Source organism: Carcharodon carcharias, chromosome 2 (genome assembly GCF_017639515.1).
Source record: "Carcharodon carcharias isolate sCarCar2 chromosome 2, sCarCar2.pri, whole genome shotgun sequence".
NCBI lineage: Eukaryota > Metazoa > Chordata > Chondrichthyes > Lamniformes > Lamnidae > Carcharodon > Carcharodon carcharias.
Genome location: NC_054468.1, coordinates 26271390 through 26294019, shown reverse-complemented (window position 1 = coordinate 26294019; position 22630 = coordinate 26271390). Strand labels below are relative to the sequence as shown.

Genomic DNA, 22630 nt, shown 5'->3' with positions numbered 1-22630 from the left:
CCCAGCGACAGTGAAGGAACGGCGATATATTTCCAAGTCAGGATAATGAGTCACTAGGAGGGGAACTTCCAGGTGGTGGTGTTCCCATCTATCTGCTGCCCTTGTCCTTCTAGATGGTAGTGGTTGTGGGTTTGGAAGGTACTGTCGAAGGAGCCTTGGTGAATTCCTGCAGCACATCTTGTAGTTGGTGCACACTGCTGCTACTGTGTCGGTGTTCCAGGAGTGAATGTTTGTGGATTTGGTGCCAATCAAGTGGGCTGCTTTGTCCTGGATCGTCTCAAGCTTCTTGAGTGTTGTGGGAGCTGCACGGATCCAGGCAAGAGGGGAGCATTCCACCACACTCCTGACTTTTGTCTTGTAGGCGGTGGACAGGCTTTGGGGAGTCAGGAGGTGAGTTACCCGCCACAGGATTCCTAGCCTCTAACCTGCTCTTGTAGCCACAGTATTTATATGGCTAGTTCAGTAGTTTCTGGTCAATGGTAACCCCCAGGATGTTGATAATGGGGGATTCAGTGATGGTAATGCCATTGAACGTCAAGGGACAATGGATAGATTCTCTCGTTTGGGATGGTCATTGCCTGGCACTTCTGTGGCATGAATGTTACTTGCTACTTGTCAGCCCAAACCTGGATATTGTGCAGGTCTCACTGTATTTGGACATGGGCTACTTCAGTGTCTGAGGAGTCATGAATGGTGCTGAACATTGCGCAATCATCAGCGAACATCCCCACTTCTGACCTCATAATGGAAGGAAGGTCATTGATGAAGCAGCTAAAGATGGTTGGATCCAGAACACTACCCTGAGGAACTCCTGCAGTGATGTCCTGGAGTTGAGATGACTGACCTCCAATAAACACAGCCAACTTCCTTTGTGCCAGGTCTGACTACACCCCTCAGAGAGTTTTCCTCCTGATTCCCACTGATTAATGTTAATGTGTCTGCAGACAGTAAATAAACTCCAGATGTTTCCCTCCATCCAATATTTTCCTCCCTGACCAGCAGCACACCCGCCCTCTGACCAGCAGCACAGCTACCCCCCACCCAGCGGCACACTCGCCCCCCGACCAGCGGCACACTCGCCCCCCCCCCGACCAGCGGCACACTCGCCCCCCCCCCCCCGACCAGCGGCACACTCGCCCCCCCCGACCAGCGGCACACTCGCCCCCCCCAACCAGCGGCACACTCGCCCCCCCCGACCAGCGGCACACTCGCCCCCCCCGACCAGAGGCACACCCGCCCCCTGACCAGCGGCACACTCGCCCCTGACCAGCAGCAGACTCGCCCCTGACCAGCGGCACACTCGCCCCCCGACTAGTGGCACACTCGTCCCCCCGACCAGCGGCACACTCGCCCCCCCCGACCAGCGGCACACCCGCCCCCCCCGACCAGCGGCACATTCACCCTCTGACCAGCGGCACACCCACCCTCTGACCAGCAGCACACTCACCCCCTTACCAGTAGCACACACACCCTCTGACCAGTGGCACACTCACCCTCTGACCAGTGGCACACCCACCCCCTGACCTGCAGCACACTCACCCTCTGACCAGCAGCACACTCACCCTCTGACCAGCAGCACACCCACCCTCTGACCAGCAGCACACCCACCCTCTGACCAGCAGCACACCCACCCTCTGACCTGCAGCACACTCACCCTCTGACCTGCAGCACACTCACCCTCTGACCTGCAGCACACTCACCCTCTGACCAGCGGCACACCCACCCTCTGACCAGCGGCACACTCACCCCCTGACCTGCAGCACACTCACCCTCTGACCAGCAGCACACCCACCCTCTGACCAGCAGCACACCCACCCTCTGACCAGCAGTACACCCACCCTCTGACCACCAGCACACTCACCCTCTGACCTGCAGCACACTCACCCTCTGACCAGCAGCACACTCACCCTCTGACCAGCAGCACACTCACCCTCTGACCAGTAGCACACTCACCCTCTGACCAGCAGCACGTTTCCCCCCTGACCAGCAGCACACTCACCCTCTGATCTGCAGCACACTCACCCCCTGACCTGCAGCACACTCACCCCCTGACCAGCAGCACACTCACCCCCTGACCTGCAGCACACTCACCCCCTGACCTGCAGCACACTCACCCCCTGACCTGCAGCACACTCACCCCCTGACCTGCAGCACACTCACCCCCTGACCTGCAGCACACTCACCCCCTGACCAGCAGCACAGCTATCTTCATGTCCAGCAGCTCCTCAAGCAACAGCGCTCTCAGTTTAACATCAACGTACTTTTGCCAAGTAAATCAGAGACCACTTTGTCATCTTAAATCAAACAATAGGACTTTCACATCCAACGATTATGTCTACACTATCGGCCAAAATTCAACTGATTGTAAACTTGTTAGTTTGGCTGTATATTCAATTTTCTGAAGGTTTTCTTTCAGTTTTGCTCCTTAAAGTGGAACGCGGTTTTCAAGAAAAAGTTAATGCTTACCCTGCGACCCAGGCAGATGGATCTGTTACGTGACTCTGAGTAACCATAGCTGGAGTGGGGGTGTACGGACTTCCAATCAGAACACTCCCAGAGTTGCTCAGTCGCTGTGGTGTGCTTATGATCTGTTAGGGACAAGCAGAAAGGAGAAAGTATTTTGTACCTGTTAAACGGGTCTCTAGTCAGGATTCTACCAAAATAACAGTAAACAAGTAGTCTGTAACAGTATGTCATACAGCATAGCGTGCCAAAGGAAGGCCCATCATCGCTTTTATTTAAAAAAATACACTTGCCAAATTTCCAGACCTAAAACCATAAAGTGTTGATGGGACAAATGTGGAGGCTGTAGGGGTTTTTTTTTTAATGTAGAGAGCATTTTAATTTATCTTTATATTTATCAGGAAAGGGCCACTCAGTCTCTTTGGCCATCCAACTGGATCAAGGCAGACCCATGTTCCCTGATATCCTTGCCGAACAAAAACCTGTCAATCTCAGCCTGGAGAGCTCCAGTCGACTCCCAATGTCCTCGGCCCTTTGGGGAAATCAGTTTCAGATCTCTGCGTGAAGAAATGCTTCCTGATTTCACCTCTAAATCACCCGGGTCTAATTTTAAGATTATGGCCCCTTGTTCTGGATTCCCCTGTGAGAAGCGATAAGTTTCTCTGCATCTTCCCTGTCAAATTCATTTTAAACACCTTGATTAGATTGCTCCTCAATATGCTATATCAAGAGAATGCAAGTCACAGTTATGCAAACCTTGCCTCACAAGTTAACCCTTTAAGCTCTGGTGGCCATGTTCTCTTCTTTTTATACTTAACCTCGTTTCAGTTGACAAGACAATGCGCTCCACCCAGTAAAAAAACATAGAAAATAGGAGCAGGAGCAAGAGTAGGCCATTCGGCCCTTTGAGCCTGCTCTGCCACTCATTATGATCATGGCTGATCATCCAACTCAACAGCCTGCTCCCACTTTCTCCCCATATCCTTTGATCCCTTTTGCCCCAAGAGCCATATCTATAGAAACATGGTATAACGCAGTTAAACAGCTTTGGCACGGCCACAGTTTCAATTCTGGTAAACTGGGACTCTTGAGCAAGCTCTTTATATTTATGTTGATAAATATGGTTCAGTGATTTGGACAACACACTCAAAAGATGCATAAAGAAACAGGGGCTATGAGTCTGCTACTGGGATAACAGAGAACACAATTTAGCACATAGATACTGGAGTCTCAGGCTGATCTGTGGAAACTGTGCCATTACATCTGAAGGTGCTTTGGATCGAATGCAGCTCTGACCAATGCTGAAGTTGCAAATGTGGGAATTTAAAAGTTGCACATTACAGTGTCCTCCTCTACTAGGTTTGAAGTATATTTTTGAGTCTAAGGAGAAAGAATTTTACACTATACGTAATGAGTGCTACACTGACACCTGAGTACTCAGCATTAACACATTACATTCATGAGTGCAGTTTGTTCCCAGCATTGACATTCTTCAACGTGATAAGCCAAACAAAGCACAGCAAACTACAGTGGTAGATGTGGAGTGCATTTAAGTGCCACTAAATGCTACCATGGAGCTGTAGGAAATGGGCTTGCACAGGGAGTTCCTGTACTTAACTGTACAAGCAGTTTCTGTGCCAAGCACTTAGCACTAAGGCAAAAAGGGAACACTAGACAACTGGTCAACATTACTGCAGCCTATTCTATTGCCTGAATTACAATGTGTGGCAATGGGAGATTCAGGAGAAGAAACTAAAGTTAAACAAAGGCAGGTCTAGAAATATCTTTTATTCTCAACATGCATTCTTTATAAGTACAGCATCAATATTGAGCAGTTTTTTTTCTGTGTGTTTGGGAGTGGGTTGCGGAGAAGTGATTGCTGCAAAAAAAAACAATACTGGGTCTGTGTTATTTGTGAGCACAACACCGCATACATTCCCTTAGTGGCAGCAAAAAGCTACTGCATTAAACTCCTCTGAAATCACTGCTTGAATGGATTCCTGGCTGCAATATACTATTTCAATATTCAGTCAGGACCTGACTCAAGTTATTACACTAATATGGGAAGCAGAGTGATTCCATTTCTATAAAAACCCAGTTTGCAGCTCAAGTATTCTCCAAGAAGGGGAGACCAGAAAGCATGTGAAGCTTTGCACTAAGGTGCGTGTGGCCTCACAGGGTAACAGGGAAAACACTTGCGCTCAGCTGCTCTTGCAGAGAGATGCCTCTGCTGCAGAGGTTACGCAATCCTGTCATTACCACGAGTAATGAATGTTAACAGGCAAGTGATCAGGCAACTTGTCCTTCAATAGAAAATACGCTGGAAACAGAGGGGATCGGAACCAATAACAAAAATACACAAGCGCAATATGCTCATTTCAAATCCACAGTTTTAAAATCATTCAAAGACACATCCTTATACAATGCCTATAGTTAAGTCAACAATAACTCTGTATTTAAAGCTGAATTCTCCCAATTGATTTTATACTCCAGAAGAATCGATTAAAATAAACCCCTGAGAAAAATGAGTGAAGAAATGAAATCATATTTTATTCAGGGGATTGATTGATCAAATCAATTGGCACCACATGAGAAAGCCCAATTTAAGCAGTCTGTAGATAACAGCAAATTCAACGGAAGAAGCATCTGAACTGCAGAGTAATATCCTTTTCCGCACCAGACCTTTTGGTTTGGGACTGCGTTTCCCCTCAACTACTTACCATTTAAAGCCAGATAGTCTTTGCTAGGTAAACAGCCTGGTTGAAATACTCAGAATTTGGTCTGTTATTGAGGTGACACAGGGCCCCCTTTCTTTAGCCTACCAGAGATAGCTTTGAGCAAAGCAAGTTTCAAAAGCAGTTATAACTAATGATGGGAAGATTTTTCATGGAACGTACTAAAGCATTTTTACTGGCATCATGGTGACATATCGATGTTAGCATGCAGCACCACAATATAAATGTTTCTTTTCTTTAAACAAGGCAGAGGACGGCAGCATCATTTCACTCAAGAAGCACAAGACAGCCAAGTGGAACATTAACAATCCAGAGTTATAAAGTTTTCCCTTTTTTAGTCCAGTTTTCAGCCACTTGACACAACCTGCTTTGCTACCTGTTTGCTCGCAATGTATCTTGAAACCAGAAAAGGCTAATTCACACATGAGAGGAGACATAACATCAGAGAGGATAAAGAAGAGCCAGAATGAAATCCATAGCTCAGTGCAACAAACAAAGCTTCGGGTCTTAATTGCAACCCTGGTACCATCTTCCATGAAAGCATTATCTTGTACTTTGTGTTTCGGTATAGCACACAGCCATATGTCTTGTTCATATCAATGTGCCTTTCTCACAGGATAGCGTTTCACCATTGGACCTGCTCTCCATTCTACCCTTACACAATTCTCAATCAAGATCACACGAAATAGGAGCAGGAGTAAACCACATGGCCCATTGAGCCTGCTCAGCCATTCAACACGATCTTGGGCTTCAGCTCCACTTTCTCACCCGCTTCCCACATCCCTTAATTCCAAAACACCAAAAATCTGTCTATCCCCCAGCCTTAAATGTATTCATGGATGGAGAATCCACAACCCTTTGGGGTAGAGGATTCCAAAGATTCACAACATTTTGAGTGAATTAATTTCTCCTCAGCTCAGTCCAAAATGATCAGCTCCTTATCCTGAGACTGTGCCCCCATGTTTTAGATTCCCCAACCAGCGGAAACAATCTCTCAGTGTCCACCCTATCAAGTCCCTTTGGGATTTTGTTGGTTTCAATGAGATCGCCTCTCCTTCTTCTAAACTACAGAGAATAAAAGCCCAATTTACTCAACCTCTCATTATGGGGTAACCCCTCATCCCAGAGACCAATTTAGTGAACACTCACTGTACCGCCTCCAATGCAAGTATGTCCTTTCTTAAATGCAGAGACCAAAACTGCAGATGCGGTCTCACCAAAATCCTGTGTAACTGTAGCAACACTTCTTTATCCTTGTACTCCAATCCCCATTGCAATAAAGGCCAAGATGCCATTCGCCTTCCTAACTGCTTATTGCACCTGCATGCTAACCTTCTGCTTTCCTTGTACAAGCAAACCCAAGTCTCTATGAACATCAACAACTCACAAGTTTCTCACCTTTTAAAAAATATTCTGTTTTCTATTCTTACGACCGAAGTGAATACCTTCACGCTTTTCCACATTACACTCCATCTGCCATCTTGTTGCCCACTCCTGTCCATATCTCTGCAGCCTCTCTGTGTCCTCCCCACCTTTCCACCCAGCTTGGTATCATCAGTAAAACATAGTTACATTACTCTGTCTCTTCTTCCAAGTCATTAATATAGGTTGTAACTAGCTGGGGCCCCAGCACTGATCCTTGCGGCACTGCACTATTCACTGCCCGTCGACTCGAAAAAGCCCCGTTTATGCCAATCGGTTTTCTGTCGTTTAACCAATCCTCTATCCATGCTAATATATTGCCCCCAACTCCATGAGCCCTTATCTTACCTATTAGCCTTATATCACTTAATCGAATGCCTTTGTTAATATCAATTTCAGTACAGCTTAAATTAAAAAGTGTTAATATAAATGTTAAGCAAGGTCTCAGTGAGAGTTTAAGGTGTAAGGTCGAAATTAAAAACACACACGAACCTCATAGTATTATGATGTCTGGATTGCTACTCAAGCAATGTGCAATTTGGCATGGGGCAAACAGATTTGAAGGTTTAATGCATGGCTGAAAGGACGGGGGGGGGGGGGGGGGAATTTTATTCATGGGCCACTGATGCCAATACTGGGGAAACAGGGGGATATTCCACTGGAAACAGCTCCACTTAAATCAGGGTGGGACCAGTGTCCTAGTGAACCAAATAACTGGAGCAGTAGTTAGTGCTTTGAAGTAATGAGGGGTGGGGGAGATTCAGGAAAGGGTAAAATCAAAAACAGTAAGAGAAACGTTCCTAGGCTGAAGAACAAGAGCAGTGATTTGGGTAAAAGTAAGCAGAGTGGATAAGGGAAAGACAGGGAGAGGTTAAAGATACTATGGCATTAATGACTGTGGTGACATCAGGGAAAATAGAAAAAAAGATAAAGCTGTCTCTGAAGGGATCAGTGCTTCAGCCTCAGCGAATTACAATCTATCAATGACTTAGGCAGCGGAGCAGTAGGAGCAGGGTATAATCCATCCAAGTTTGTTGATGATACAAATTTATGTAGGAAAGTAAGCTGTGAGGGACAAAGGACCAGGAGTAGGTCATTTAGCATGTCATAAGCCTGTTCTGCCATTCAATGAGATTATGGCTGATTTGTGATCTAACTCCATATACCCACCCGCCTTCGCCCTTAACCTTGATATCTTTAGACGACAAAGAATTATTAAGCTCAGATTCAAAATTTACAATTAATTAGCACCAATTACTGTTGGCTGAAGAGTTTTCCAAACTTCCTACACCCTTTCTGTGCAGAAGCATTTCCTAATTTCACTCATGAAAGGTCTGGCTCTAACTTTTAAGACTACACCCCCTCGAATGGAAATAGTTTCTCTCTCTCTCTACCCTTTCTGTTCCTCTTGATATCTTGAAAACCTTGATCAAAACACCCCCTGAAGCTTCCAAATTCCAGCGAACACAATTCCTAGTTTGTGTAAACTCTCCTCGTAATTTCACCCTGGGGATCCACTGCTCACCTTGGGACGATATAGAGGAGTAAAACAAAGGTTCACTGGACTGATTCCTGGGACGAAGGAATTCTCCTAAGAGCACAGATTGTGGAAACTAGGCCTTTACTCCCCAGTGCTTAGAAAAATGAGAAGTGATCTAATTGAAACATATAAAATTCTTAAGGAGCCTGACATAATTATTTTGACATAGCAACCATATTTTTGCAGGATGTGCCGTAAATGCTTAGTAATTACCTCGGTTTAACTATCCTTTTTAAGGATATGAGAATTAGAAGCAGGAGTGGGACATCTGGCCCTTTGAGATGCTGGGAGGAGGTTTCCCCTAGCTTGGAAGCCTAGAACAGGTGGTCACAGGTCTCTGAATAAAGGTCTATGGTGGAATGAGAGAAGGAGGTATTTCTTCATTCAAAGTTTGTGAATGTTTGGATGTTTCCATCAGAGAACTGTGGATACTCAGTCATTTGAGTATATTCAAGACAGAGATCAAATACTTCCCTTAGTGTCCAAGAATTAATGTTTTGGAGATAGCATGGGAAGTGGGGTTAGGTACAAGATGATCATGGTTGATATTGTTGTAAAGCAGAGCAGGCTCAAAGAGCCACATCTCCCAATCCCGCTTCCAATTCTCATATTCTTAAAAAAGATAGTTAAAACATATGAAAACCAAGCATTTACAACACATCCTGAAAAAATATGACTATCAAAATAGTTCAAAGCCCCAAAGCTGCTTGTTAGTTCAGTGGATTATAATAAAATGTTTGCAAATGCTTGAAAGAAGCTTTGCTGCCATCTGGTGGAGAAAACACAAACACAAACTTCAGTTTTTACTAATCATTAAAGTGCTGCTCCATGCAACACAGAAATAAATTAATGTTCTCAGTTCATTGTTAATTTAGCTATGTCATGTTACAATTGACATTAGTGATGTGAAAGACAAACATGAGTGAATGGGAGGCACCTTTCTAGTGTCAGAGGATATGAAATTTGTAAGGTTCCCACGTCAGATTCTTATGCACAACACTGCTGTTTCAAGGGTACGTCTGCAGGCAATTGCAGAGCTCTGTAAATCATTGGGTCCACAATGACTCAATCTACCAGTAACCCGAGGAAAAAAAATCAGACCACTGTGATCATCTTTTGTTGGGGATTTGTAAGTGAAAACAAAGCCTTTATCTTGCATTAACCTCCAGGGTAGTGGTTTTCAAACTGGAATCAGTTTGACCCTGTCAGTTCTATAAATCTGCCATTACATTTCTAAATTTTCTGTAGTTTTTTTTAAAAAACTTACTGACACATTATTTCTGTCAACCAAAAATGCATTTTATCTTTCTCTCTCCTCCCCACTTCACTTTCAGCCAATTCCTGACTCCTCTCCCCACCAGTGGGGTCCCAGACCCTTTTACACCCCCACGCTGCTCCCTTTGATGTTATTCTCCAGCTGCTCCAAGCATTCTCCTGGGATGAGCTCACACCTTCCCTCTCCCATGCCTCAGTATTCGCCACTGCCCCATTACAGTACCCACGTTGTTGATCACTGGAGAGTAACATTCACAACTGCATTATCTCCCACACCTAGGAACTATTCCTGATGGGAGTCTGCATTATTAACCTACTCAATGCCCCTTTTCCTGACCCTGCTGACAAATTATCACCTGCTGTTCCGTTCATGACTGATCCTTCCCTTGTGAATAAGCCCCCTTACCTTCTGGAATATCACTGCGGATGAAGCTATTCAATTCTTGACCCCGACTAAAATCCAGGACACCTGCAACAACTCCCCCCTTTCACTGAAACCTCTCTCTCTATGTGTCACATCCCACACCCTGCTCAATATGGCTCTGTTACAATTCGGTTAGGGACTATTAACATTTAAAGAGAAATCCAAACTCATGTTAACTAACAGATCTGTGCCACAAGATTTCCTGTTTTTAAACAAAAACAAACTTTACTGTACATTAAAGTCTTAAAACAAAACAAACACTATTAACTTAACAACATGGCTTATAACTATGTAGGTTATGCACTGAGTTTGACTCTTTACTTTCCCAACAATTCTCCTAATGATATCTTAAGAGTTATTTACTTCTGTTGGAATCACTCAGAATTATGCCACAGTCCTCTAGAACTACTTTAATTCTTCTCAGTTCCTGCTATTCTCAGAGGTAAAATTTTCATTTATCATTTCTTGACTGTGGATGCCTCATTCCCTTGTTCTGCTTATCTTCTTAATACTTCCAAGCTAACCTGCTGATACTGTCCAAGATGTGTTGATATATCTCTGTTTACAGCGCAGGAACTGCTATTTATTTAGGCTCTCTTCTCTCAGTGAGCAGTACCACTCACAGAATCCAAGCTGCAACTAACTTCTCCCCAGCAAACACCCCGATAAATTGAAACCTTGAATCTCCTTTAAGCTCCACCCATCTCCGTGGCAACTGGCATGCTCTGGGATGTCCTCAAACAGACCTTTAGGTTAAGTGTCCCTAAGTTAAAATTCCTTCTTTGATCTGTAGAAAAAAATGGATTGCACAGCCTTTCAAGGGGTTACTGAATGCTTTCAAACTAATTTAGGTCTAACTCCCAAATCAAAACCTCTCTCTTTACTGCCCTTACTGAAATGATTGCAGACGTCACGTCTCTAGTTCTTTGGCTAAGAAAACCCACCTGCTGTTTATGATCTTATCTTTCCATCTGTTAACCTCTTAAGCCAACAAGGCCCCAATCTTTTAAGTGCAATAAACTTCAAGCTTCTTTGAATTGCATTTACTTCAGGGTTGCTTTTACCAGTTTCTAAATGAGATGTGACAGTTTATCTATATTTTAACCTTTCAACCTTCAACCTATAAGTTATATTCCTAAAATTAAAAGTTATATTCAAAACACAAATTATGAACTAGGTACTCCTGACAGCCTCTCATTGCCAAGTCCTATCTGAGTCACCCTTAAATGACTTGTGCACATTTCCCTCTTGTGAACACCACACCCAATTTAATCTCTAACGTCATTCAAAATTATCATCCTCTAACACTCTCCCAAATTTAATTATAACCTTCTCACCAAGGTCTCCTCAAGTCAAATGAATGGCAAATGAATCCTCTAAATTCCCCTCTCCTGTAACTGCCTGACATCATTCAAGTTGATTTTTCACATATGCAAAGTGACCAATTCCTCTTTACTATCTCAAGTGGCCCTGACAGCTTTGAAATTTTAGTGATATGGCTTTCTCAGATCATTTCCTTGTCTCCTTCACTACTGCACTCTTCTACTTCTAATTCCATTGCCCAAATCAGATTCCTTCCCACATTCCCCCACAACTGATAGGTCTTCCATCTCCCACCTCCCCCCGCCTTCATGCTCAACCAATTCAAGTAAATCCCTCTCCTTTGGCCCTCAGCCATAACATAAGTGTTGCTATTGATCTGCTCAGCAGCTCCCACGGTTTTACCTCCAATGCTCCTGATCCCAGAAAGGCACCCATCATCTCCCAACCCTGTTGTTGCTCCCAACACAGGTTCCTATCCTAAAAAATGGAGGCTACAGATTTAAGCACATCTGATGCGTGGCTGCTTTGTCACCCAGCACCAAAACTGACTGAGCCATGTGAAGCATCTCCCTTCCCATAGTAAAATCTACCATCTCAGAATCATTCCCATTTAAGTCCTGACTATTTACCAATTGCCTGACCTTCCTCCATCATTGTCCTTTTGTTCCCCACTCACTTGAATACTGTCCGAGATGTGTTGAATGTGTAGGAGCATTCCTTGGAAGTATCGAGTGTGAGATTTTCTACGCCCGGTGCAGGCAGTCCTCTGACTTACGACACAACTGGTTTCTGCAAAGTGCATTGTAAGTCGAAACGTCTTAAGTCAGAACCGATTTTCTCATAGGAACAATGTTACAAATGGGGGATTGGATTGTGAACCCAGGCTCGATATCCTATTTGCCCATTTCTCCTTTCCGACTTAGTCTCAGGAGTTTATGTTCGATATTTTCGTTAATGATTTCACACTTTTAAACCCGCTTTTGAGATTTTTATAGGGTGATAACGGGTCTTTTTGGGTTAGTCTCCAAACGTTTTTATGAATGGAATGACCCTGAATGGCGACCTCCATCCCCGTGTGTTTTACTGCTCTGACCAGGTGAGTTCAGGTCTCTCCCCGACGGCTGCCCGAGGTCTGGCTGACTTGGCTTTGGCAGCGTTGGACGACACTTGAGCCTGGCTAGGGCTAGTGGGTTGCAGGAACCGGTTGGGTGAGGCATTCTGGAATGACTGGCGCCAAGGACCGCAGGCACCAGAATCCCATTGTAATCAATGGGAGAGCCGTCAGCGGGGCAAGGCCATTTGTGACCTAATTTCCCCACAGGTTTTAGACGTTCGTCCCGATGCATTCAGACCTCTGCCGGCAGCCGACTGACTTGTTATTGGGGCTGGCATGGCGTCATAAAGTCAAAACAGACAGTGTAAAGTCGAAACAGGGTGTCACTCTGTAAACGTCGTAACTCAAACGTTGTAAAGTCAAGGACTGTCTGTACTGCAAGCTGAGACCGAACTGTCCTAATAAACTACTTCCCAAAACCTTGTGTCCCCACTCATGGATTTTTTCACCTGCAGGAATGGGGAAACCTGCACTGCTGCATCAACCGTGTCCTCTGCCTCTTCTCCTCACTGACCTCCCACCATCTCCCAGCTCTTCATTCACCTCTTGGCTAACACCAGGTCACTCTGTAGCTTCCCACCAACCCCAATCTCATCCCTTCCATGAGATTCACCTTGTGCTCTTTTGTTTTTCTTCCCATTTAAGTCCTGACTATTCACCAATTGCCCTACCTTTCTTCATTATTGTCAGCATTGTCAACAGCTCATTTTTACTATTAATGTCCCTTTACCTTTCATTACATGTTCCTCAAAAAGATTACAACTGTCACATCATCAACCATCTCCCTCTTCATTATATCAAGGAACTATGTGGTCAACTAATATGTCATCACCTCCTTATTCTGTGAAATTCCAGATGTGGGGGCAATGATCCACCTCCCCCACCAACCTCCTCAACCATAACCTACCACAATGCAGATGAGGCCAACTTCTATATATAAATTGACGATATGTTGCCTTAACCATTTCCAACATTTGCCTTCTTTTTTATTCTTCCACAGGATGTAGATGTGGCTGTCTAGGACAGCACTGATTGCCCATTCCTAATTGCCCTTGAAAAGGTGGTGGTAATCCACCTTCTTGAACCACTGCAGTCCATCTGATGCAGTTACACCCACAGTGCTGTTACAAAGGGAGTTCCAAGATTTTGACCCAGTGATAGTGAAGGAACAGCGATATAGTTCCAAGTCAGGGTGGTGTGTGGCTTAGAGGGAAACTTGCAGGTGGTATCTGCTGCCCTTGTCCTTTTAGGTGGAGGAGGTCACAGGTTTAGAGGGTGCTGTCAAAAGAGCCTTGGTGAGTTGCTGCAGTGGATCTTATACACTGCTGCCACTGTGCGTCAGTGGTGGAGGGAGTGAATGTTGAAGGTGGTAGATGGGGTGCCAATCTAATGGGCTGCTTTGTCCTGGATGTTGTCAAGCTTCTTGAGTGTTGTTGGCACTCTTCCAGGCAAGTGGAGAGTGTTCCATCACACTCCTGACTTGTGCCTTACAGATGGTGGGCAGGCTTTGGGGAGTCAGGAGGAGAGTTCCTCGTCACAGAATTCACCACCTCTGACCTGCTCTTGAAGCCTCAGTATTTATATGGCTAGTCCAGTTCTGTTTCTGGGCAATGGTAACTCTCTGACAGCAAGACATGGACGAGCCTGAATTTACTTCAGCTGAACATTTGGAAGACTAAAGTCATTGACTTGGCCTCTACCAAGGCTCTACACTCCTTTGTCACTCCGTGGTCTCATCCTACCCTACCAGGGCAATCTCCTCCAGCCTTATAACCTCTCTTGCACTCTCCAGTCCTCTAGCTCTTTATCCCCATCGTGCATCCTCTTCCTTTTCATCACTAGCGACAAAGCCTTCAGTTGTTTCAGTCCTACTCTCTGGAAATCAAGCTCAGGAAGGTACTGCTTTCAACTTAGGGGCTGATACAAACACCAATATTATAACTGTAAATTTTGAGCAGCTTTATCGCAAACATAAACAATTAAAGACAACTTGAACTGATTATTTGAAAAAAAAATTCTGCAGTTGGCACTCCTCCTTTCCAACCTTTTAAACATGTATCTTTTGGTGTCGAGTATAATTTTTCTAACATCTATTCCTCTTTAAAACTTGCTGCTTATTGCTCCTTCTGCCCCATTCCTGCCATCAATTGAGAGTAACTATATATATATATATAAAAAAAAAGTTTTGACTTGCTGAAAACAACCTTCACACATCAGGTCTTTTAGCCAAAACCCAAGAGAAATGAATAACTTTACTGAATCAGCAGGTTAATCTCACAAACCTGTTTAACATACTAAAACAGGGTTAGTACAGTTACTTGGAGTGGTGTACTTGGATGAGTGGGTTTGTCTGCAATGTCCTTAAAAAGTTAATAATAAAAGTTAAAAGTTAAGATCCCAAGAGAAAAAAAGCACAGCATTCATAAGAAGTTCAGCAAAATGTTTTAGTAGAATAGAAAAATGTGCTCACCTTGTAAAGATCTTTACTTCACCTTCAACAAGAGGGACGGATCTATTTTCAAAGTTCTGTATTTTTGGGGGTGGATGAAAACTTTTGAGACAGCTTCTTGACCAAACGTTTATCTACTGCTGCCAAGATCGACATTTTTCTGGCTCCATGTTTTGAGCTATAAATTCCCTTATCAAAGGCAATCCAGGTTCTGTCAACGTGCTCTGTGACCCATTATCACAGAACTGTTACAGCTTAGGAGGCCATTTAGCCCATCATGTCTGTGCCGGCTCTCTGAATAGCACTGAGCAAAATGCCCATTCTCCTACCTTCTCCTTGTAACCTTGCATATCCTTCCTTTTCACGCAACAGTCCAATTCCCTTTTCTTCGCCTTGATTGAACCTGCAGTTCAGGCTGTGCATTCCAGACCTTAACTACTCATACACTACTTCTCATATTTTGTTCTCTACCATTTCACGAGTGGGAACAGTTTCTCCCTATCTACCCTGTCCAGACCCATGATTTTGAATACTTCTAACAAATCTCTTCTTTCAGCTTTCTTTTCTCCAAGGAAAACAGTTCTAACTATTCCAATCTATCTGCATAACTGAAGTTCTTCATCCATGGAACTAATCTTGTGAATCTTTTCTGCACTTTCTCCAATTTCTTCACATCCTTCCTAAAGTGTGGTGCCAAGAGCTAGGTGCAATACTTCAGCTGAGGCTGAACTTGTGACTATACAAATTCAGCAAAATCTCCTTGCTCCGGTATTCTATGCCCCTAATAATAAAGCCTAATATACTGTCTACTTTATTAGCCATGCTCTCTGTATCAAATGCCTTTTGGAAATCCATGCACACCATATCAACTGCACTGCCCTCATCAATCCTCTCCGTCACCTCTTCAAAAAATTCCAGCAAGTTAGTTAAACATTAACGTGACCTAACTTGCTTCTGTCCAGTCATTTCAGGCTAGAAATGAGCTCTATTTGGTAAACCACTATTTTCCCCTCTAGAATTGAACCATGGTCAAGAATTCAACTGTAAAAAATTCCTCCCCACATTTCCCTCCTGCATCTCTTGGCCAAAACCTTAAAGCTGTCCCCAAGTCCTTGTACCATCAGCTAATGGGAGCAGTTTAACTTTGTCTACTTTATCAAAACTGTCATGATCTTGGAGACAGGAGACAACTGCTCATTCTGCTGTTCCGTGGCTAGTACAACACAGACTCAGCCCCTGCAGCACTTTATAGACTTCAAGATCTACATTCTCAAAAGGAAAATTTGACAAGGTAGTTCTCTTGTGTCTCTCACCAACAATGTGGCATTATATTCCAAATCTGTACTTATAATACATGCAAGATTTGCACAGTATCATAACAGCCCACTGTAAACCTAGTGATTTTTCAAGTTATTCAATTGAAAGAAAATACTCAAATATTAAAAACACAGTAAAATGGCATCATAAATTTCCAAAACATCAAAATGCATTTCATTGTTTCTGTCTTGTGATCTTCCTGTGCCCTCATGGTGAACATATTCCCAAGCTTCTGTTTGTACCACTCCAGGCACAGGGGGGGAGGTGGGAGGTGAGGTGGGGGTTGGTAAGGGAAGTATCTAGATTTCACTTGTCAGCTTCCAACAAATGTACTGTCAAGTTGATATCTCGCCTTTCAGGTAATCATGAGGCAAACCTACATCCTTCTAGTCCACAGCACTGCAGTTTGGGTATCATTACTTAGCCAAGCCTGTAGATTTTAATGTTTTGTTCATTTTGAGCATCTGAAACTGAAGACAATCACACTGTAGCTTGTGCCAATCTGCAGTTCTTTTCTGAACTTTCAAAGGGTACGCATTTCAATTGCCATGAACATAGGAATAATTACACGACATTCATCATTGGCAGATACACAATGGAAATTAGTTATGAATCCACTGAAGGGTGAAGATACACTATACTCACCATTTGGGGTGCAACATTCACGTTTGCTAGGCCTAAGGTTTTGGGCAAGATCTTGGTTTGAGAGACGATGTTTGAAACTGATGCTGCAACCATGGATATACTATCTGGAAACAAACAACCAAACCAAAAATTATATTAGTCCATAATTGGTGACTATGATAGATTCTTGAGAGAATTGCTTTTATATCAGATCCATCTAGCCATCAACTTCTAAAGGCAATTTTTGATATATTTTATCTGAGATAGGATTATACCCTAAGCTAAACTAAAATCTGAAAATGCTGGACATTCAGTGAATCAGTTGGACTCTAAAAGATTTTGGGTTTAATTTCTGACTCTTTTACATCCCAAAATTGACCTGTTATTCTCTTTAAAGAAACTGATGAATGTAGGGGATATGCCATAAATAACTGCCTTGAATGAGTTCTCCAAATGGAGTTAGTATTCAGGCTAAATACTAGGAAAAGAATTGGCTGATGCTAATGAAACCATGAAGACTTATTTAAACAAAACATTCCTTCCCAAGAATATAAAACAAGCCTTCAGGTCCACAGACTCCTATTAGGAAACATAAAGAGGCCCTGCCTCATTTGAGCCTGTGTCCAGCAACTCTGTTGATCTTTGCAGCTAGGGTATAAATTAACAAACAGGCATGTCTAGGCGCTAACACTTCATTTATTTGGAGGTTTCCGAAGGCTTATATAAAATGATTGACACCAGAAGGGTTAAGCTATTCTAATGTGTGTGCCACTTAGATTGGTTAATAGAAACGAGAGGTTTAAAAATTGCAAACATTCATGCCTTTAAGCCTTTATAGCACTGCGGAACACCAGTGTTTTTGACACCAAACCTCAGTCTTTGGCTTTCAGTTCTTAAGCTTAGCTTGAGCTCTGATTAGAATTCCCTGCAGTGGTCTTTTTAGTAGGAGATTTAGTAGTTCTGTGGAAGGACGTCTCTATAAAACTGGAAAGTGCACCTTCAACAAAGAGAACGGTTAAGGGAAATAAGCTTGTACAGTTACTCCAGCCAGATACAGGCAGGCAGGCCTATGTATGTCACTCAGATGTGCAAATGTCCCTGAAATCAAGGCTGTTGAAATTTAAGCCAGGTACAACTGCCAGCACAGGACCACACAGCATCTCTACGGACCAAAGTTCACCATTGTGCTTCTCAGGAAGTGAATGCCATCCTCCAAGAGGAAGGCAAAACAAGCAGTTCATCTAAGCCAGCTCAAAGGTGAGGCCATATAAATTTTAAAACCATTGGGAGTAAAAGCATACAGACTTTAACCTATACAACAGACTGGTTATCTATTGCTGTTATGCTGCCAGTCAGCTGAGGAATCTAAACCTAAATTACTTTCACCAATTCAGTTCAATCTCAAACACTGGACTCCACTGTAAATTTATAAGTCATCAAGCAGTTAATGGTGAGTTACTGTGGCATTGCCTTTGTGGCCCGTTATATTTGTTTTGTAAATAAACCATCTCTACTAATTAGTTGTACACTCAATGTTTAAGTTCACCCAGTGCTAACTATGAATCTGGGGTTAGCAAACAGTTGTCAGTTCACGACAGTTGTCCGACTTCTACGACGGTTGGTGAGAAAGGTTTAATTAATTCGCTCACAGCGGGTGATGATTGAGATGGAAGGCTGGTACTTTACACGTTAATATAAACCAAGTTGGTTGATGGAGGATAGCTTGGTGAGTCAAATTTAGCTATTGTTAACTTCTTGGCAGAAATTGGGTGGTAAAGGTGAAAGGTTAATCTGGTGTCCTTGAAGGATCTCCTTGGCAGGGCATCAGTACCAGTGTTCTTAGATAAAACCAAAATATGCTGAGAAAAGTTTAAGAATTTCAGCATTTACATTTTTTTTATCCTTATATCTACAATTTCATTTTGGACATCAAAGCCCAGTTTGTGCTTTAGTTTATGTTTTCCCCCTGGTTTGAGTTATTATAGTGTTGCACGGTATCCTGTGATTGAGAGAGCAGACATGGGGTCCTATTCCAAAATTCCTGCCACTTGCTGATGTCCTGCGTTCCATCAGTTGAACACAGCATTTCAATTCTAATCCTTCCACAGCGGAACAATTCTGTGATCCTGTGAATGAGAAACCCCAAGCCCAGAAAGGAAAAGTCACACAGGAAGTCAAAGTTTGAGAAAAAGATCAGCAAGCTGGGGAGAATAACCCAAATAACACTTCTGTACACAAATACAGACAGCATTATAAAGAAAACAAGTGAGCTAGAAGCATAAATTCAACTTAACGGGTCTGATGTAATGGCGATTGCAGAGACCTGGATCCAAACCTGGCACGAAGGGATGCCAAATGTTACAATCCGGTTAGGCACCTTCAGCCTTTAAAGAGAAACCCGAACACCCAGTGATTTAACCAATAGGACAATGCCACAAGGTTTCACATTTTTAAGCAAAATAAAAACAACGCAAATATGATTAACACTTTAGCATATAGCCACATATGCCATACCCTTACATTTACTTCTTACTTCCCACAAGGATTCTCTTAAATGTTGCAATATCTTGGAGTTATTTACTTCTGCAGTGCTCACCCAAAAGTATGCCACAATCCTCTGAAAACTACTTTAATTCTCCTCAGTTACAGCTATTCTCAGAGATTAACCTTTCATTTATATCTCTTGACTGTTGATGGCTCAGTCTCTTGTTCTGGATACTTTCTCACTGTGGGCGCCTCAGTCCCTTGTTCTGGTTACTTTCTCAATACTTACAAGCTAACCTGTTGGTTGCTTTCTTTGGCAACAAGACTCTATGAGGACCACTGTGGATTTTTCCACTAGTTTTAAACTAGGCAATCTTCTAGCTTCTTTTCCCTCATGAAATCCAAACCGCAATACACGCACTAAATAAACTTAGCCTTTTTTCTGCTTACAGTACAAATCTAACTAACTGCCATTTATTCTGGCTATCTTCTCTCAGTGAACTGCACGACACACAAAATCAAAGCTACAACTAAACTCTCAGCAAGCACCCATATAAACTTAAACCAGAGAATCTCCTTAAGCTCCATCCATTTCCATGACAATGTGGCATGCTTTGTGGTGCCCTCAAACCTTTAGCATAATTATCGCTCATTTACAATTCCTTCTTTAATATGACAAAGTAAATGAGTTTTACAAACTTTCAAGGTTTACTGAATGATTTAAGCTAATTTAGCTCTAACTCCCAAAACAAAACATCTCTCTGGGCTGCTTTAACTGAAATGATTGCAGACATCATGTCTCCACCAAGAGGCCCACAGATAAGATCATCCATGGTTTAAGTTTCTCCACCTGCTGCTTTAAGATCTTATCTTTCTGTTAACAAGGCCCCAACCTTTGAAGTGTAATGAATTCCAAGCATATTTCATTTTCATCTACCCCAGGGTTGCTTATCAGCCTTTCAATTTGATTCTACAGTTAAACTTAAATTCTATAAAAATTATAACTTGTGTTATATTCTAAGATACATAAACTAGATATTTGCAACATAGATATTTAAAGATATGGGATCTTAATAAAGGATAGGGTAATTGGGAAAGAAAAAGTATCCATAATGATAAAAGGTACATTTGCAATAGTACAAGGAAGGGATTTCGGTAAGAGCAATCAGGCAGGGAAAACATTATGGGTGGAGTTAAGGAGCAGAGAAGGATGCAGGACTCATGGAGGTGTTGAGGACAGACTCCTCTGATAATAGTGATATCATGAGGGTGTGTAAAACTGCAGAAATCATGAAAGCATGTCGCAAAAACTATGCAGTTGCAATGAGGGATTTTAATTTTCATGCAGAACAGGAGAAGCAGAGACATTTAACCAGCAAAGGCAATGAATTTCTAGTAAGTATTTGAGACTGACAAGGAAGCAGGCCAGACGTGGTTCACTGATGAGGAACAAATTAGTCAGAAGTAGTCAATAATCGAGAAAACCTAGCAAATAGTGACCATAATATAACTGAATTTGATATCAGGTTGAGAGCGATGAAGGACAGTTTATAAAGCAAGGTTTTAAACATTGGTAAGGCAAACTTCAAAGGAACGAGCAATGAATTGACCACGGAAAACCTGGAGAGAAATCAGGTAACTACAGGCCTGTCAGTTTAACATCAGTTGTAGGGCAATTACTGGAACTGGAATCAATCATCAGGGTGTATGAAAATTTAGACAAGTATAAGCTGATCAAAAAGATTTGACATGGATTTGTGGTAGGTGGGACCTGTCTGAATAATCTGGTGGAATTTTTTTGGGGAGGTTATTCGTGCGGTGGATGGGGCAAGTGTCAATGAATGTCATCTACACAGACTTCCAGAAGAAATCTAATAATGTTCCATACAAGAGATTTTCTTTTGAAAAAAAAGAGGTAACCTTGTGATATGGGTTGGTAATTGGTTTAGAGGCAGGAGAGGGAGAAGGGACAAACGAAGTGTTGTGTGTTTCGGTATTGATGTGAAGAGTGAGGTCCTTCAGGGATCTATATTGTGGCCTGGCCTCAGCTTTTCTAATAATTGAGTAATTTCAAACCCAAAAGGGAAGATCCATACAGCAAGTCAAAAAATTTGAGAAACAGACCAGCAGGGACAGCATAAGAAATAAAACAAGTGAGCTGGAAATGTAAATTCCAATTTTTAAAAAAATCCTTCATGGGGTGTGGACATCACTGGCTAGGTCAGCATTTATTGCCCATCCCTAATTGCCCTTGTTCAGAGGGTCTGGAGTCACATGTAGGCCATACCAAGGAAGGACAGCAGATTTCCTTTCCTAAAGGGCATTAGTGAACCAGATGGGTTTTTACAACAATCACGTCATCATCAGACTTATAATTCCAGATTTTTATTGAATTCAAATTTTGCCATCTGCTGCGGTGGGATTTGAACCCCGGTCCCCAGAGCATTACCCTGGGTCTCTGGAATCAACATGAAAACCCACTCCTGCCTTCTCATGGCGACAGTTAAACAGATTTTTGATCTGCATAGAGTCTAGCATTATGTGGGGCAGGCAGGGAACTGGATTTAAGGCCATACACACACACACATATATATAAATAAATGATCTAGATCTTGGTATGCAGGGGACAATTTCAAAGTTTGCAAGCAACACAAAACTTGGGAGAATTGTAAACTGTGTGGAGGACAGTGTAGAACATTGGTCAAAAGGACACTGACACATTGGTGGAGTGGGCAGATAGGTGGCAGATGAAATTCAATGAGGAGAAGTGTGAGGTGATACACATCGGTGCAAAGAAAATGGAGAGACGGTATAAAATAAAGGATACTATGCTAAAGGGTATGCAGGAGCAGAGAGACCTGGGTGTATACTGATGTACATTAGTCATTAAAGGTGACAGGAGAGATAGAGAGGGCTGTTTCTAAAGCATAGAGCATTCTAGGCTTCATTAATAGGGGCACAGAGTACAAGAGCAGGGAGATGATAAACTTACATAAGACACTGGTTAGACCTCAGCTAGAGTGTGGTGTACAATTCTGGGTGCCACACTATAGGAAGGATGTGAACACACTGGAGAGAGTGCAGAAGAAGTTTATGAGAATGGTCCCAGGGATGAGACACTTTAATTATGAGGAAAGATTGGTTAAGTTAGGACTTTTTTCCTTGGGGAGGACAAGGCTAAGAGGAGACTTGATAGAAGTTTACTAAGTCATGGGAGGTCTGGACAGAGTAGGTAGGGAGAAACTGTTCCCACTCAAACAGATCGCGAACCAGAGAGCACAGTTTTAAAATGTTATGCAAAAGAAGCAAATGTGAGGTGAGAAAAAACTTTTTCACACGGCGAGTAGTCAGGGTTTGGAAGCACTGCCTGGAAGCGTGGAGGAGGCAGGTTCAATTGAGGCATTCGAGAGGGCATTGGATGATTATTTAAATAGAAAAAATTTGCAGGGTTATGGGGAAA

General features: G+C 42.9%; 1 protein-coding gene across 5 annotated transcripts in view; it reads right to left on the bottom strand.

Moving 5' to 3' along the window:
* Positions 1-22630, bottom strand: part of LOC121271108 (transcription factor Dp-2-like) — a 219169-nt gene that overhangs the window by 58824 nt on the left and 137715 nt on the right. For all 5 annotated transcript variants that reach the window (XM_041176869.1, XM_041176876.1, XM_041176889.1 and 2 more), the window contains 2 exons: positions 16708-16811; positions 2467-2588 (listed from right to left, as the gene is read on the bottom strand). In XM_041176869.1, the coding sequence (XP_041032803.1) occupies positions 2467-2588; positions 16708-16811 (226 nt within the window). The remainder of the gene's footprint in view (positions 1-2466; positions 2589-16707; positions 16812-22630) is intronic.